This window comes from Hyperolius riggenbachi, chromosome 2 (assembly GCF_040937935.1).
Source record: "Hyperolius riggenbachi isolate aHypRig1 chromosome 2, aHypRig1.pri, whole genome shotgun sequence".
NCBI classification, from domain to species: Eukaryota; Metazoa; Chordata; class Amphibia; order Anura; family Hyperoliidae; genus Hyperolius; species Hyperolius riggenbachi.
The window spans coordinates 126732009-126750642 of record NC_090647.1 but is presented as its reverse complement, the minus strand read 5'-3'; the positions used below and the strand labels follow the sequence as shown (position 1 = coordinate 126750642).

General features: G+C 45.9%; 1 protein-coding gene across 2 annotated transcripts in view; it reads left to right on the top strand.

Moving 5' to 3' along the window:
* Window positions 1-2862: 2862 nt before the first annotated feature.
* LOC137544061 (TRAF family member-associated NF-kappa-B activator-like) overlaps window positions 2863-18634 on the top strand; it is a 51601-nt gene continuing 35829 nt past the window's right edge. The window contains exons 1-3 of one of the 2 annotated variants that reach the window (XM_068265125.1): window positions 2863-3058; window positions 5023-5149; window positions 8052-8590. In XM_068265125.1, coding sequence (XP_068121226.1) covers window positions 5038-5149; window positions 8052-8590 — 651 coding nt within the window. In that variant the 5' untranslated portion in view covers window positions 2863-3058; window positions 5023-5037. Of the gene's footprint in view, window positions 3075-5022; window positions 5150-8051; window positions 8591-18634 lie in introns of both variants that reach the window. The other variant, XM_068265124.1, reaches the window with a different exon arrangement.

Here is an 18634-nt window from a genome sequence, read left to right as displayed (position 1 = left end):
TGCCAATGGCAACTACAGTGTCAGAGGTGCAAGAAGGGGATGACAGTTTGTTGATTACTACTATTCCAAGCATGTATCGAAGTGATTATTACCACCACAGGACCAATAAAGAGCTAGCACTGTGGTTGAGGAAGGGCCCCTCTGGCCCAAGGGTGGCTGAAATATCTGCACCCCCTATTGCTATGCCTCTGGAGAGATGTCTCACAGGGCCAGCTCTAGACTTTTTGCTGCCTGAGGCAAACTTGTGAGGATACATTTTACCCCCATGATCGCACAGCGGTAACAGTAAAAAAGGGCGCAGGAGGCTAGTGGACAAATCGGGCGCCGCCATTCACTCCCATAATAAATATCGTTTAATGGGCGCCCGATAGGAAAAAAGGGCGCCGGAGAAAAATAACGTTTTAAAAGCAGCGCCCGGGGACTTAATGTTTTATTACTGCTTCTCATGATTACACATTATTTAATGATTTATACATTTTTTAATATTATTTTTAAACGAAAAACAGTACAATATTTTTTCAAACATTATTTTTAAACGAAAAACAGTACAATTTTTTTTTACATTATTTTTAAACAAAAAAACCGCACAATATGTTTTTGAAACGTTATTAACGGTCTTAGGTTTAGGCACCAACAGGGGGGTCTTAGGTTTAGGCACCAACAGGGGGGTCTTAGGTTTAGGCACCAACAGGGGGGTCTTAGGTTTAGGCACCAACAGGGGGTCTTAGGTTTAGGCACCACCAGGGGGGTCTTAGGTTTAGGCACCAACAGGGGGTCTTAGGTTTAGGCACCAACAGGGGGGTCTTAGGTTTAGGCACCAAAAGGGGGTCTTAGGTTTAGGCACCAACAGGGGGGTCTTAGGTTTAGGCACCAACAGGGGGGTCTTAGGTTTAGGCACTAACAGGGGGGTCTAGGGGTTAGGGGTAGGTACAGGGAGGGTTACTTAGTAATTTTTTTTTTTAAACGTTATTATACGTTTCACTATTTAAACCAAAGATTAACGTTTTTACAATTGCCGATTTAATGCACATTATTTAATGATTTATAACTTTATAAAACATTAATTTTAAACGAAATACAGTACAATACATTTTTAAACGTTATCCATGCTTATCGTTTAAAACCCCGCGCCCTTTTTTCCCAGTGCCCCTTTTTAACGTACGCTCGCACAGCACCCAACAATTTACTCTGCTTCATTTAATGTTCTCACATGACATGCTGCAGCTCAACACAATAGCACACTGGCTGGGTGTGAGTCTGTGACAAATAAACTGCTCACCCTCAGCCACTCCATTCCTCCTCATTCAGGACAACAGTGCCACCTCCTCCCTTCTGCTGTGCAATTCAAGTGAAACACTGCTGCTCTCCTGCCTCACTCACTGTCAGACTCCTCACGCAGGACAACAAGCTGCTTTTCCCTAATGATGACCTCTTCACCTCGCTCTCCTCTCACTTCTCCTCCTACTCTGACTGCATGCTGTTAGGTAAACTTGGCTGATGGTATAATGGTTAAGGGCTCTGCCTCTGACACAGGAGACCAGGGTTCGAATCTCGGCTCTGCCTGTTCAGTAAGCCAGCACTAATTCAGTAGGAGACCTTTGGCAAGTCTCCCTTACACTGCTACTGCCAATAGAGCGCGCCCTAGTGGCTGCTGCTCTGCTCTGGCGCTTTGAGTCCGCAAGGAGAAAAGCGCAATATAAATGTTATTTGTCTTGTCTTGTCTAAACACGGTACAAAAATGCTGGCCCTGTAATCTCTGCACTTGATGTCAATGTTTTATCTTGCTTCACAAGAGAACTGGCCGTGCTCACAGTGACCATAATGGCAACGTCAGATTCTGGCACATTTAGAATTAGTCACGTTATTTTCTGGTAGAACTGTTCATCTCTGCCCATATTATACTGCAATTTTATAATGAAGGGTGTAACTGGCAATATGAAGAAAGCTGCACGCAGACCATTTGCCTTGATTACTGTAGAGTCATGGGGACCAGTGCAAAATGTACACTGGGAAACCCCTACACCTGCATTCTGAGGACAGCTGTGGTGAGAGATGCCTGAGCACAGTGTGTCATTACCACTTGGACACCAGAGAAGAGGTGATGGACCTCTGCTGCAGGGGCCCCACTGCAATGGTAAGCTAATAAGCTATGTGCATTGTAGACAATATGGCCTCGATTCATAAAAGTGCCTGCGAGCGGGGAAAGTCGAGCGGGGAAACACCGCTGTCGGTATTTCCGCCTTCAGGGAGGTAATTCATAAAAATTTAGCTAGTTGTGACAGGTGTGCGGAGATACTCCGCTGTAGGCAGGCGTTAGGCTGTCCTACGCATGCGGAAACAGGAGAAGCAGGCGGAATCCCTCCGTGCGGTGTTCTCTCTGCAGCTGCTTGGAAGGTCTGTCCCATTCACTGCAACGGATTCCGCACGCTTCTCGCCACATCAGAGGTAGCGGTAATACCCGTCCGCATACCGCTACCTCTAATCTTTATGAATTGACATTTGTTACTTTTGCTGTGATAATCACCGCGCAAGGCGGTGATTGATCACTCTGCTCGTGGATGTCGGCTTTTCATGCGGAAAAAGCCTTTATGAATACAGATTTGGCTGTGTGGTCAGTAAAGTGAGCAGTTTTCAGCATTTCCTCATGCGGAAATGCTTTATGAATCGAGGCCTAAGAAACATAGCACCATGATTCCTTACCGCTCCTCTGTATGCTGATTTCTGCCACTGAACTGAGTGGATCTGACATTCAACCCTTTCTAAGCAGACGTACATGTAAGTTAGTGCGAGAACCAGCTTTCATGCTTCCTGTTTTGTGTGGGCTGCGGGTTTCACTTTCAGCGTAATGAAGCTGGGAATTTCCCCGCTGCGTACTAAACTTGTTCTCTGCACAGCCTAAAGTGACACATTTACAGGAACAAAAACACACACGGTACAGTCAGCCTGCTCAGGAAAGAATTTAAAGACTTCTTCATCTGCTAATGAGTTGGAAGCGCTTTCAATGGCTGCTGCAGGCTCTGCTCTGCTCCAGAGCTTTTTGGGAAGATCATTGAATTAGGTGAGATTCTTCAGAGGTGAGTGCACTTACTAAGGACTGAATGTCCACAGCTGTAGTATTTTGCAGACAACCCATTTGGATCTGTCAGGAGGAGAGGCAGGTGCGAGCACAATGTTGGGTTTTGTCATCTCACGTGGATTGCTTTGGCTACACATGATTACATATAAGGTGGAAGGTGAAGTAGTTAATTTGGGCACTGAAGGCATTTGGATAAAATGGGCCACCTACCTATGCCTATCTACCTATACTGGCTAACTACTGGGCACCTACCTACCTATACTGGGGCACCTACCTATGCCTACCTACATATAAGAAGATAATAAGGTCGTTGCTTCATTGCGGACAGCCCAACTTTGATCAGCTGGACAGTCACTGTTGTTCTATCATTGAGCTACCACAGCCCGGCGACCATATGGGCTTGAAAACCGCCACGGCCTGCACTCTCGCCATGGTGCGCACCAGTCCAGCATAGCCGTCACTACTTGCGTTACACAGTGAGTTTGGTGTGAAGCAGTACTCTAATTACACTCCATGATTGAAGTATACACATGCAAGATGTTTTAAAGCACTTTAGGCCTGCAATTTAGCATTCAATGTGATTTCTGCCCTTAAAACACGGCTTTGCATCAAATCCAGATTTTTCCCCGGGACTTTTGGCATCTATCCCACTCCACCATGCGCCCCTCCAGGTGTTAGACCCCTTGGAACATCTTTTCCATCACTTTTGTGGCCAGAATAAGTGTTTCTATTTTTCAAAGTTCGCCTCCCCATTGAAGTCTATTGCGGTTCGCGAAAGTTTGCGCAAACCGAACCTTTCGCGGAAGTTCGCGAACCGAAAATCGGAACTTCGGGTCATCTCTAGTTATCATATCATTAGAGCAATTTTTTGTACAACAGGTTGTTTCCAGGGTTACTTACCCCCATAGTTTCCATTGGTGCTAGGATCAACAGGGCCCCTACACATTGGCCCATGTGCAATTCGTTTTTTTCTCCTGTGTTTTCTCTTAGGTGATGCATTTTCATCTTCTATTTAGGATAACTTTTCAGCTCTTTGCAATTGAAAACGTACCAAAAAGTAGGCGGAAAAGTACTTTCAAAACTATTTTATTATTTTTTTTCTTGCTGGTGATTTAACCTCCCTGCCGTTCTAAATATTTGCTGCGCACGGCAGGGAGGGTGTTTTTTTGCATTTTTTTTTTTAGCATGTAGCTAGCCTAGCGCTAGCTACATGCTTCCCCCCTCCCTGCGGCGTCCCCCCGTATGCGCCGATTGCCGCCGGCGCATATGCCCATCCGGAAATCCCGTTCTGAGGTCATCGACGTCGTGACGTCAGAGGGAGTCCCGATCTACCCCTCAGCGCTGCCTGGCACTGATTGGCCAGGCAGCGCACGGGTCTCGGGGGGAGGGCACCCTCTGATGCGACGGGTAGCGGCGAATCGCCGCGGAGCGGCAGCGATCGTAAGTGACACTCAGCTAGCAAAGTGCTAGCTGCGTGTATAAAAAAAATTATGCAAATCGGCCCAGCAGGGCCTGAGGAATCCTCCGCGGCCGGTTACCTCGAGCTGAGCTCGGGATAACCGGTAAGCAGGTTAAAAAGCATTTTATTGACAAGTTCGAAAAATATCACTTAGGAGAAAACTCAGGAGAAAAAGTTAATTGCATATGGGCCATTGTATCAAAGTGAGGAAGTATCTGAGTGCACACATGTGGAATTTCACAATTAATGTAATTGTGTAGAATAGGAAAGATAAAATGGGAGGAAGGAGTTATCTGAGATGCCTCATTACCACCACAAGATCATGATATCTTTGGAGACTGACCAACATTTTCAGGGGTAGCGTACTGTCAATATGGGCTAGACTGACTTACATTGTGCTATTTCATAGGACACGACTGCTTTAGACTGTACAAAACTTAGTGTATTATTTTTCCATTTATTTCTGTTTTCTTTTTTTTTAAATCAGCCTGGGTGCCGAACAATGGAAGATGCCTTTTTGGCACTATATAAAGAATTCAAGGAACTGCAAGCTTTATGCTCCCGACAAGCAGAGCTTCTACAAAAACTGCTTTCAAAGCAATCTAATACTGCTGGTAAGTCCAACCCTGGGGGTCACAGCAGAAGCTATATGCCAAATCTAGGTATAATAAGAATACAATACTAGGAAAGGTAGGGTGGAATTGTAGACCTTTCAAGGTTTGCCAGAAAAATAGCGCTAAAATGTTTTCTCATCTGCAGACAGAAATTCTCAGGATCTGGGTCAGCTGCTATAGTTAATAGCTCTAAGGGTACTTTCACATAAACACATTGTTAGGTAAAACAGTGCTTATCCAATGCAAGTCTCCACTCTCCAGATAGTATATTTGATCAATGAAATAGAAATACTGAATATACAAAATGTAAAAAACTTGCGCGCTTAATGCAAACTTGTGAGATCCACGAGTCAAAAATTTAGATACCTCGATAAAGGAAAGCTTCAGGTTTCTCCAAAAGCTTCCCATGTCCTCCTCCTGACCACCAATCCAGTGACAGAACCTTCAGAAGTTCAGGCCATGCTACTATATGTGAATGAGTGCGGCTGTTTGATCATTTGGGCGACATTTCGGGGCCAAGTTCTGTACAGACACAGTAAGCCTGGGAGGGATAAGGAGGGAGAACAATGGAGTAAGCCAGGGCTCAGATTCAGCAGTCTGGAACTTTTACTAACATCTCAGGAAGGGCAAGAGGCCACATTAGACTCCCAGCAGAGGCAGCCCCAAATGGCCAATCAGCCAAGAACTAGCTAAGATTGAGAACAACTCTGGCAGTTTCACAATAATTTCTCTGAAGTTTTAGTGATTCGGCAAAATTTCGCTGAAACTATTTTGCAAATTTACTTAAAGGGACACTTAAGTCAAACAAAAAAAATGAGTTTTACTGCAGCTGTCCGGTGCCCTCGCCATCTCCCTCCGATCCTCCTGGCCCCACCAGCAGCCACTTCCTGTTTCGGTGACAGGAGCTGACAGGCTGGGGGCGCGGGTGATTCTTCACGTTCCTGGCCACAATAGCGCCATCTATGCTGCTATAGCATATATCATATACCATATAGCAGCATAGAGGGTGCTAATGTGTCTGGGAACGCGAAGAATCACTCGCGTCCCCATCCTGTCAGCTCCTGTCACCGAAACAGGAAGTGGCTGCTGGCGGGGCCAGGAGGATCGGAGGGAGACAGCGAGGGCACCGGACAGCTGCAGGGGGCTATTGGAAGCCATAGGTGAGTAAAACTCTTTTTTTTTTTTTGACTTAAGTGTCCCTTTAAAGTCTATGGCTCTGACTTTAGCAGTTAATAGCAAAGGCTCCATACATGCTATATTCACCAATCTGTAATGGGAATAGGGGGATTTTTTTTTTCCAAAATGACCTTGCAGTTTTTGAGAAAATTGATTTTAAATTCACAATAGGAAAAATGTTTACCGTCCTTAGCACTAACCCCGTGTCAGGCTCAGGAAGGAAATCCGCAGCTCAGAGCGGTAACCCAAAGCCTGACTTGTGGTAGCCACTGGGAGGTAAGAATAAAGAGTGCAGTGTGGCGGCATTTCAACTCACCTCCCCCAGGATCCCGACGTCATTCTTCTTCTGGTCCTCAGAGGCTCATGAGCCTTATGGTGAGATCATCATCTGTCGTCATGACTTTCACTATAGGGGTAGCGTACCACCCGGAGGACCTAGGGAGAACAATAGCACTGGATCCAAGGGAGGTGAGTAATGTCCTGGGCTGCTGCAGACCTCTCGATAGGCATGATGATTTTTCACTGATTTTAGGGTCTAAAAGCATGTGAAAGAATTGCTCCGCATTTAGACCCTAAAATCCAGAAGTAATCATACCACTAGGGAGGTTAAAGGCAATCCGAGGTAACAGACATATAGAGGCTGATATATTTATTCTACTGCGCATTTTGCTGTGTTTTGTGATATGTTTCCAATTGTTTGTGAGATGCAAAATGCAAGGACATCTGCAAAGTTATGGAATTCAAGGAACCTTTTAAGACTATTGTGATTCAATTGCGTTCCAGATTTGCCTGATCACAAATGTCAGTCCTGCTGTATGTTTCAGCTCTTATGCTTGTGCTCCTACAATCTATGGAAAATCATAAAATGTAATTGCAGACAAAAGGCAGACAATCATATTGTAAAAATCACAATGAAATCGTTTTGCTTTTGCAGTGTAACACAGCCCTTAACCCAAGCATGTCAAACTCAAAAACAAGCTGGGCCGACATTGAGCTCTGGGACCAAGTAGCGGACCAGCCTCAATGCCTAGTGGCCACCTCTCTCCCTTATAAAGTTCCCTGGTGTCTAATAGCCCCCCTGTATCCCCTATACGGTCCCCTGGTGTATAGTGGCCCTCATCTATACAGTTCCCTGGTACTTTGTGCTTTCCCCCTCCCCATATTGCTTTCCTGGTGATCTAGAGCTTACCCTCCAATAGATCTTCTCTGGTAGTCCTAAGTGGGCCAAACATAATGCAAAGTAGGAAAACCACCTGAGGGCCAATCTGATGGCTCCGACGCAGAGAGACAGATTTGGCCCATGGGCCAGAGTTTGACATGTATGCCTTAACCTATGCTATTACTATGGATGCCTAATAAAAACCTGTAGCCATTAAAGTACAAGTGTACTTTTGGCTGATGGTGTAATGGTTAAGGGCTCTGCCTCTGACACAGGAGACCAGGGTTCGAATCTCGGCTCTGCCTGTTCAGTAAGCCAGCACTAATTCAGTAGGAGACCTTTGGCAAGTCTCCCTTACACTGCTACTGCCAATAGATCGCGCCCTAGTGGCTGCTGCTCTGCTCTGGCGCTTTGAGTCCGCAAGGAGAAAAGCGCAATATAAATGTTATTTGTCTTGTCTTGTCTACTTTTGAGGCCTAGGGTCCTGTACAAATCAAATATTCAAGTAGATTTCTGAAACTATAAAGCTCATTTTATTGAGCTATAGCATTCTATTTTACATTCCAGAAATGCCCATTTCTAAGCCAATCCAGTGCACTGATCCTGGAGACCCAACATCCTCAGAAAGTCCTTTCTTTCGGTTGATTGGACCAAATTCTCCTTCAGCAGAAACTGCCAAGATCAGCACTGAGGGCCAATGTCAGCACCTGGACACAGAGGAGAAACCCAGCTTCTCATTTGATTCTGATGTGCGGTTTCCACCAAGCAAAGAACAGTTGACTTTTTTAACCAGTCAAGATGACAACGAGGAACTTGCTACTGGTATGTCAAACACAGAGATCAGCCTGAATGAAACTGAGCTAAATGGTAATTTTGCACTATTTATCAAAAAATACACACCAAGATTTCCCAGAGCCTGCGATGTTGAAGATAAAATGATCCCTATGCTTCCTGACATTGACATTTTAACAATGGATCCAGACCATGCGTTCAGTTTGTCAAACATATACGAAGAACTGCATTTTCTACAATCAAAAGATTTATCAGAGGGAGACTTTATAGAACCAAAGAAAAACAATTCCAATGATGTAAGAGGGCCAACCAAGGTATGTAAGCACATTTCTGTATGTAATAAGGGTAATGAAAGAAAACTTACAATAGCTTTTTTGCAAAGTATAATCACATGGAACTGTAAAACACACTTGAAAAATGACAATCTTGTATCTATAAAGAGAACACGAGGGGAATTTATTAAATCTTAATAGGACTCAGAGGCATGTTCTGTGCACAATGACATGCCTCTGTGCCCTTGTATTGCCGACCAGCCCCCCTGCCCCCCCCTTCCACCCCAGGCTCTGCTGTCCCCCCTGACAAATATCGCCAGGCTTAGCGGGTTTAAATCCGCTACATTTCCCATTGGAAGAGACACCCGTCAAGGTTGTCCTCTGTTCCAATTAATATTCGCCCTCATTCTGGAACCGTTGACCCTTTTAATATATCATCATGAAAACATACACGGGATTGAGTTGGGTGGCAGACAACACAAATTATGTATGTACGCTGATGACGTAATTTTAACTCTAACACGCCCTCATGAATCCCTATCTAATTTAGCAGACACCCTTCTGACCTTTGAGGACATGTCCGGATTAAAAATAAATAGCCTTAAATCCAATGCACTAAATATCACCTTGCCTCATGAGGTAGTGCAAGATTTACGAAACACCTTTGAATTCAAGTGGGAACCTCATAAACTGAAATATTTAGGCATCTATCTGACTAATTCATATAATACTCTTTTTGAGGCCAATTATCCTAGGCTATTTTCAGAGACAGCTATTAGAGTGCTGGAAACGCTATGCAATCTCTTGAATGGGTCGGATAACAGCGATTAAAATGACCATATTGCAGAAATGTTTATATGCTTTTAGAGTTTTGCCAATCCCTCTACCATATTCATTTTTCATGAAAATACAAACAGCTTTGCTCTTGTTATGATCGCTTCTGCAGCGTTTACTGCTGGCTGCAGTGGTATTGCAACCCAAGCAGTTCTGATGTCATTACATGCATTTGCTTGCATAGTTTGGTTTGCACTTAAACTAGTTGCTGATTCCATCTGCAGTCGCTCTGAAGTTAATGACAGTTTAATATGCTTTTGTGTAAACAAACATTGTCTGCTGCAATGGAGGGGCAATCCCTTTCCTGCAGGCTGCATATCATTGTCTGCCTTTTCCTGCTGTCAGCCTGTGATTAATTACCATTCACTTGTGTGGGAATCTGCAGGTCTGCTCCCATTGGATGACCTCAGTATAAAGAACTGCTTCCTGCAATGCTTCATGGGCTACCATAGTTTCAGATTCTGTCTGTTACTCTGCTCGTGCCCCACCTCGTTCCTAGTCCGTGTGGACTGCGCTGACTCCTGTGAAGGGGTCAGCGAGTCCTCCTAGTTCTGCTCTTGTTCTAGAAGTTGTTACTCTGCTTGTCTTGTGTCATATATTGGTTCATCGCCAATATATACGCATACTTGCGCATTTTGTTATTTTCCTTGTATTCGTGTTACGTTGATACATCAGTGTCGCTGATATATACGTACACGAACTGTTTATTTCCTGTGTTGAGTTAGTCAGCCTTCCAGCACGTTTTGGTAGTTTGCGCGTATCGTGATCACCCGTGCTGAGCTAGTATCCTGCTCCTGGTCCTGTTTGTGGATTGCGTTCATCTCTGCGAGGAGATAACGAATCCTTCTGAATCCTGTCCTGTTACCGTTTGTGGATTGCGTTCATCTCTGCGAAGAGATAGCGAATCCTTCTGAGTCCTGTTCCCTGTATTGCTCCAGTGCTAGTCAGTGTTCCTGCTTATGTCATATATCGGTTCATTGCCGATATATACATATGTTAGTCAGACGTAACAAATAGTTGCATTGATAGCTGTAATTGTAATACGCTAGGAAAACATACTTATTGTATATTTGTCTGTGTTACGTTCATCTATCTTGATCCTGCTATTTCCTGACTATCCTGTCCTGTCTTTGTGAGGCACGCCATCGCTGCAAACGCATTGGCTGCCTCATTCTAGTCTGTCTTGTTGTGGACGTTTGCTGTCACTAAGTAGTGGCTAGTTAAGCAAGCGTTCATTCTGTCTACCTGCCCTGATCTCCTCAGTTCTGGTTTATGTGCTCAGCGCTACTTTGCGCTGAGACGTTATCACGAAAGTATTGTTTGTGGCTGTTCGGATCTGCACCGGCTCTGTGCGCCACAATCTCCTATTGGAGTCAGTCCTCTCCTCCACTAAACTGGGGATATCCTGATTCCTTGTGCTGGTGTGTGTACCTCCTTCACGTCAGCTTATGCATCACGTGCTGACCGTGGAGAATACACCTCCAAGCCTAACATTATGGTAGCCCCATTACCAATCCCCATTGTGGAGGGGGTTTCCAGCAAAAATGACACTGTTTGTTATGGTTCCTGTTCCTTCAAGAAATTTGAGAAACTTAATTCTGAAACAGAAAATGAGTTTTTTTCTGAATGTACCAGGTTTTTGGCCAATCCCGAGCTCCAGGCTACTCCTGTTTCAACGTGGGCCCCCCAGTTAATTTATGTTTTGTTTAAGGGAAATTTGTTCCAGTGGGCGTACGATGTCTTGGATCATACGAATTTAAAAGAGAGACCGCTGGAATTTCTAGCGTTTGTGATCCATAACTGGCTGCGCAAAACCGATTTGCCTAGCCCTTTTGATAAGCTCCTGGCAGCTTGTCAATCAGCTGCTCCTTCTACTGCTTACAAAGATAATCAGCAAGCAGATAATTGTTCTGATAACTTTTCTTCTGCTTTGAATAAATCACCTAAGGCAGCAGGGTCTAAAGCCAAACGTAAACGCTCCAAAAGAAAAGCGTTACAATCAGCGGAGTCGTTGCCCTTAGCGACTGCGCATCAGATCTGTAATGAGACTCCGCCATTAGCAGATAATGAAATTCAGTCACCATTCAGGGGAGTCAAATGGACCTATGAAACTACTAATGAACTTTCATTGCTAGCCAGGGAAAATAAAAGTTCTTGTTTAAATGAATTATCTGAATATGATTATGAAGATATATTACAGAGTATTGAACAGATCAATTTATTCGTGCAGCAAGGGAAATTTGCATACACTACAGTTCAACACTTGCTACAGGTATTGGAGATCCTTAGGAATAAGAAATCGGCCAATCACCTGCTAAATAACCCAATGTATGTTTCTGCCACTAACACATTTGCAAACTATGATCAGCTTGAATGCTCAGCTGTTAAATATGCATGGGATCCTCCATTTGAGAAAGGAGAGATGGAAGCCCTGGTCTATGAATGGAAGAAAGATGCAAGTTCATTTTGTCAGTTTTACAGTGCAAAAAGTGAATTAGTATTGAATGCATGCATTGAGTCTGCTTATAACCTAATAAAGACTGGTGTGTGTGGGTATGACTTTGTGGCTCCATTGATCGATGTGTGGAGAATGATTTTGGACGATTTTTATGCGATTCAATCAGTTGATACCAGGGAAGACACACTGTCAATTGGAGATTGTTCCACTTCCTCAGTTGCTGATGACTCGCCTGCTTCAGCACCTTTGGCTGATTCAGCGAGTGATTCAGAGCTCCTTTTGTGTGAAATTGGAGTTCCTGTAATTCCACCCTGTACCATGGATAACTCAGTGTTACTTCCCAGTAAGACAGAAATTACTAATACTTCCTTAACCTTGCCCTGCACAAATTTCTCAGCAGAGGACCCAGAGGTCCTGCTGACTTCTGAGTCCAGCCTAGCCAGTACTCATGAGTCTTTGTTCAGTGAAACAGACATTAGAAAATCTTTGCCTGCCTCTGCAAACACTTCTGTAGAATTTACCTGTGTTAATAAAGTTCAACTCATGTCTGATCCAGCAGATGCCAATAGATGCATTACATTAGTTTCTGAGTCCCAGCAATCCTGTCTAGAAACCTCAGAACCCCAGCATCTGAATTTCCCAATTTTACAATTAAATAGTGCTTCAGATGCACAAACTTTGTGTCTTGATCTTCCTGTCTCTACACCTCGTTCTAGTTTCGTGAATAGCTCAGAGCATCTGCTATGTAAACCTGAAATCGTAGAATTATTACCTTGTTCAGAAAATGTTCCAGTAAATTTGCCCTGTACCATGAATTGTGCAGTAGATCTTCCCAATGAAGCTCAGGTCACAGAATCATTATGCTGTCCAGCAGGTGCTTCCATGGTTTTGCCCTGCGATATGGCCTGTTCAGTGATCCTGTCCAGTGAAGCTGTGGTCGCAGAGTCTTATGCTTCACCCAGTACTTTGGATACTTCAGATCCTCTAGTAGAGGAGTCTGAGGCACTGCTTACTTCAGTGGGTGTTGCAGTAGTATTCACTTGTTTAGCAGCTGTTTTGGAATTACAGTCTGCTCTAATAAAACTTGATGAATCTCTGCCCAGTGAAGCAGAAGCTATTGAAACATTGTCTTTGTCAGCAAGCGTTTTTGATACCTTGCCCTGTACACAGTCTGATTTAGCTAAAGATGTTGAGTCCCTTTCTGATCTCACAGTAGTCAGGGAACTTCAGCCCTGTCCTCTGAATGTTTCAGAAGTATTGCCCTGTAACATGGATAATTCTGACTCGCTGGAAAAAATAATAGAAATCTCAGAATTTCAGTCCGGGTTAATGAGTGTTTCTGAAACCCAGCCCTGTATCCTGGAAAATTCTGGTTTTCTGGCCGGTGTGGCAGTAGTTCCAGAGTCCCCTTCCTGTCCAGTGAGTTTCTCAGTAGGGCTGAGCTCTAGGATTCCGAATTTCGAGTTTGCCATCGGAATTTGGCAGTTCCGAGTAAGCACTCGAAACTCGAAAATTCTGCAATTCCGAGTACCGAATTCGTGTTTACATTGAAGTCAATTGTGCTAAATTCCGTGGTGAATTGTGAAGCCCTCTTACATGCTATCATCACCAAATTTGGCATGTATATTAAGCAGATGAGTAGGAACATGGTAAAAAAAAATTTTGTGAAAAGAGCTTATAGTTTTTGAAATAAACGATTTTAAAGTTTCATAGGAAAAATGATTTTTAAACTGTGTAAAATGACACTGCTGCAGAGCAGGTTACTGCATTCCGAGTTCTGTATACATATTGTATACATTTCATGAAAACAGACAGCGTGGGGTCCCCCCTCCCAAGCCTCTTTAACCCCTTGTCCCCCATGCAGGCTGGGATAGCCAGAATGCGGAGCCCCCTCCACGTGGGGCTTCGCACCCTGAGCTATACCAGCCCGCATGGTCCATGGTATGGGGGGGGGGGGCTCTGGAGGAGAGGGGCAGCCAACCTCCCCCTCTCCCCCAGAGCCCTTGTCCAATACATGGACAAGGGGCTCTTCCCCACCTCCGGTGCCCCAGGAGGAGGTGGGGGCCGCCGACGTCCTGGGGGGTTCATGGTGCCATCCGGGGTTCCCCTTTAACAAGCGGACCCTGGAAGCCGCCCCCTCCCCAGGAGAAATGAGTATAGGGGTACACGGTACCCCTTACCCATTTCAGCAGAGTTAAAAAAATAAATAAAAACACGACAACGAAAAAAGTCCTTTATTGTTCTAAATTAACCAGGGATACTTACCTTGCGATAATCTTACGCCAGTAACCTCAGGAGTGGTCCCACGCCAGTATCCTCTTAGAACATCTCACCACCCTCCCACACTGACTAACTCCCACCACTGAATGGTCACAGTCAGCCTCTACATCTGTATAGCAGAGGCTGAGAACACGAAAATTTTGCCTTTAAAACAAGAAATTTCGGCAAACAGTGATGCAATCAAAATGGCCACTGGGAAATCCCCGATCGCTGGAGGCCACACTAGAGTGGCGAAACCAGTGATTTTTCACATAGATGGTGGGTCCAGGTGACCAGAGCAGGAGGTGCCCTAATCCCCTGGACCCACCCATTTATGTGAAATAACGTGTATTCTGACACTCTGAGGTGGCCTCCGGGGAACGGGGATTCCCCAGCAGCCATTTTGTTTATGACACTGTTTGCCGAAAATTCTTGTTTTAGCAAACAATTTTCGTGTTTCTAGTTTATGCAATACAGATTGCAGAGGCTGTCTACAGCCTTCATCCCCAGGAGTTCTGCAGGATCGGCAGGTGCGCGGGACCTCCTAAGAGAATAGAGGGGGGCACAGCGCAGGAAGGTGGGAAAGTGGGCACAGAGCGGCGGGGAGGGGGGGAAGCCTCCCCTCCCTCACCTAGGGCCCCCCCTTGTGCAATCCCCCCCACCTCCAGAATTTCAGCCAGCCAGCGGAACGGCTTACCGAGAGCGATAGCTCTGTGTGCCGCTGGTCTGGTATTCTGCACTGACACTGTCCAATCACGCTCTCGCAGTACTTCCTGTGAGAGTGTAATTGGACAATGCAATGCAGGAGACCAGACCAGCAGCGGCACACAGAGCTCTTCTCTCGGTAAGTGATTCCAGCTTGCTGCCGCTGCTGGCTGCAATTTTGGAGGGGGAGCACGGAAGGTTGACCCTAGGTGAGGGAGGGGGGAAGGCTTCCACTCCTCCCCGCCACTCTGTGCCCACTGCCCCCCCTTCCAGCATGGGGGCCCCCACTAACTGGTGACCTGCCTACCTAAACTGGGGACACCTATAGACCTGGGTATATCTATACTGGGAACACCTATATACCTGCCTACCTAAACTTGGAAACTTGGCAGCGAGCGGGAATCACTTACCGAGAGAAGAGCTCTGTGTGCCGCTGCTGGTCTGGTCTCCTGCATTGCATTGTCCAATTACGCTCTCACAGGAAGTACTGCGAGAGCGTGATTGGACAGTGTCAGTGCAGAATACCAGACCAGCGGCACACAGAGCTATCGCTCTCGGTAAGCCGTTCCGCTGGCTGGCTAGAATTCTGGAGGTGGGGGGGAGTGCACAAGGGGGGCCCCTAGGTGAGGGAGGGGAGGCTTCCCCCTCTCCCCGCCGCTCTGTGCCCACTTTCCCACCTTCCTGCGCTGTGCCCCCCTCTATCCTCTTAGGAGATCCCGCGCACCTGCCGATCCTGCAGAACTCCTGGGGATGAATGGCCGTAGACAGCCTCTGCAATCTGTATTGCATAAGCTAGAAACACAAAAATTGTTTGCTAAAACAAGAATTTTCGGCAAACAGTGTCATAAACAAAATGGCTGCTGGGGAATCCCCGTTCCCCGGAGGCCACCTCAGAGTGTCAGAATACACGTTATTTCACATGAATGGGTGGGTCCAGGGGATTAGGGCACCTCCTGCTCTGGTCACCTGGACCCACCATCTATGTGAAAAATCACTGGTTTCGCCACTCTAGTGTGGCCTCCAGCGATCGGGGATTTCCCAGTGGCCATTTTGATTGCATCACTGTTTGCCGAAATTTCTTGTTTTAAAGGCAAAATTTTCGTGTTCTCAGCCTCTGCTATACAGATGCAGAGGCTGACTGTGACCATTCAGTGGTGGGAGTTCGTCAGTGTGGGAGGGAGGTGGGATGTCATAAGAGGATATTGGAGTGGGACCACTCCTGAGGTTACTGGCGTGAGATTATCGCAATGTAAGTATCCCTGGTTAATTTAGAACAATAAAGGACTTTTTTCGGTGTCGTGTTTTTATTTCTTTTTTTAACTCTGCTGAAATGGGTAAGGGGTACCGTGTACCCCTATACTCATTTCTCCTGGGGAGGGGGCGGCTTCCGGGGTCCGCTTGTTAAAGGGGAACCCCGGATGGCACCATGAACCCCCCAGGACGTCGGCGGCCCCCACCTCCTCCTGGGGCACCGGAGGTGGGGAAGAGCCCCTTGTCCATGTATTGGACAAGGGCTCTGGGGGAGAGGGAGAGGTTGGCCGCCCCTCTCCTCCAGAGCCCCCCCATACCATGGACCATGCGGGCTGGTATAGCTCAGGGTGCGAAGCCCCACGTGGCCGGGATTCCGCATTCTGGCTATCCCAGCCTGCATGGGGGACAAGGGGTTAAGGAGGCTTGGGAGCGGGGACCCCACGCTTTCTGTTTTCATGAAATGTATACAATATGTATACAGAACTCGGAATGCAGTAACCTGCTCTGCAGCAGTGTCATTTTACACAGTTTAAAAAACATTTTTCTTATGAAACTTTGAAATCGATTTGCTCAAAAACTATAAGCTCTTTTCACAAATTTTTTTTTTACCATGTTCCTACTCATCTGCTTAACATACATGCCAAATTTGGTGATGATAGCATGTACGGGGGCTTTACAATTAACCACAGAAGTTAACACTATTTAATTCAATAGAAATGCACTCGGAACACGAAAATTCGGAACACGAAACTCGGTTTTCGCATGCGGTACACGAAATTTCGACGAAATCGGAATTCAGCTGTTCCGATCAGCCCTATTTCTCAGTTTTGCCTAGTTCAGTGGGGATTGCTGCAATACTGACTTGTTTTGCAGCCCTTCATGAGCTCCAATCCAGTGTATTTGATGAGTCTCTGTCTAGTCCAGAAGAAGCTATGGGAACCCTGTCTAGTTCAGTGCATACATCAGAAGATTTGCCCTGTCTTGTAAAAGCCCCTGAACATGATTTGTTAATAACCTTGCTGGAATCAGCGACATCTAAGTCTGATCCTGCAGTTTTTAGTGAGAATCCAGTAACTGTGAAGTCTAGTCATGATGAATTTTTTTTGCCCAGTTCTGGTTTCGGTCCTGTCTTGACTGACTTTGAGGTTCGCAGTTCCTTGACATGCTCAGAGATTTCTCTTGTGCCGGTGTGCCCAGATGTGCTTCGTATGCCAGAGTGCCCAGATGTGTCTGTGTTAGCGTGCTCACGTGCTTCCCTAGTGGAGACATGTTCTGATGTTGCCGGTTGGCCTGCATGCCCGGAGATGGTTCTGGTCCCTGAAAGCCCTGATCTTGATGTTTGTCCTTGTGACCCTGACTCTGGAGTTGCCCTGGGTTCCATGGGGGTTCTTGATGGTTCTCCATGTGAGCCTAAGGGGCGTTCTGACCTGTGGGGATCTCTTTGGAGCTTCCAAGTGTTCTGGGAAATCTCTGAGGAAACTTGTCCTGGTGCCTTGGACTGGTTCAACAGTGGGTTTTGTGTTGGTAAGGACAGTTCCGGTGGGCATTGCAAAGGCTTTGGCGTTTTTGGACGGTCCCTGGAAGGCGGTGGGTATCGCTCGGAGAGTTTCTTGGGGCTTTTTTCTGGAAGTCGTGGTTCTGATGGGTATCACACTGAGGCTTGTAGTGCTGACGGGCATGGTTCGGTAGGTTCTGGTTCCAATTGGTCTAGTTTTGGTGAGACTGATTCAGGAATTTGGTTTTGTCGGGCTGATCCGACCTTCATGAATTTTCAGTCAGATCAGTTTGCTGGATTTTCCACTTCTGATTTTTTGGTTTGGGTGGTTCAGGAGAAATATGTCAGTTTTTATAGGCGTCCAGAGGCCGCGTTTAAGGGGGGGGGGGGTACTGTTATGATCGCTTCTGCAGCGTTTACTGCTGGCTGCAGTGGTATTGCAACCCAAGCAGTTCTGATGTCATTACATGCATTTGCTTGCATAGTTTGGTTTGCACTTAAACTAGTTGCTGATTCCATCTGCAGTCGCTCTGAAGTTAATGACAGTTTAATATGCTTTTGTGTAAACAAACATTGTCTGCTGCAATGGAGGGGCAATCCCTTTCCTGCAGGCTGCATATCATTGTCTGCCTTTTCCTGCTGTCAGCCTGTGATTAATTACCATTCACTTGTGTGGGAATCTGCAGGTCTGCTCCCTTTGGATGACCTCAGTATAAAGAACTGCTTCCTGCAATGCTTCATGGGCTACCATAGTTTCAGATTCTGTCTGTTACTCTGCTCGTGCCCCACCTCGTTCCTAGTCCATGTGGACTGCGCTGACTCCTGCGAAGGGGTCAGCGAGTCCTCCTAGTTCTGCTCTTGTTCTAGAAGTTGTTACTCTGCTTGTCTTGTGTCATATATTGGTTCATCGCCAATATATACGCATACTTGCGCATTTTGTTATTTTCCTTGTATTCGTGTTACGTTGCCTCATTCTAGTCTGTCTTGTTGTGGACGTTTGCTGTCACTAAGTGGTGGCTAGTTAAGCAAGCGTTCATTCTGTCTACCTGCCCTGATCTCCTCAGTTCTGGTTTATGCGCTCAGC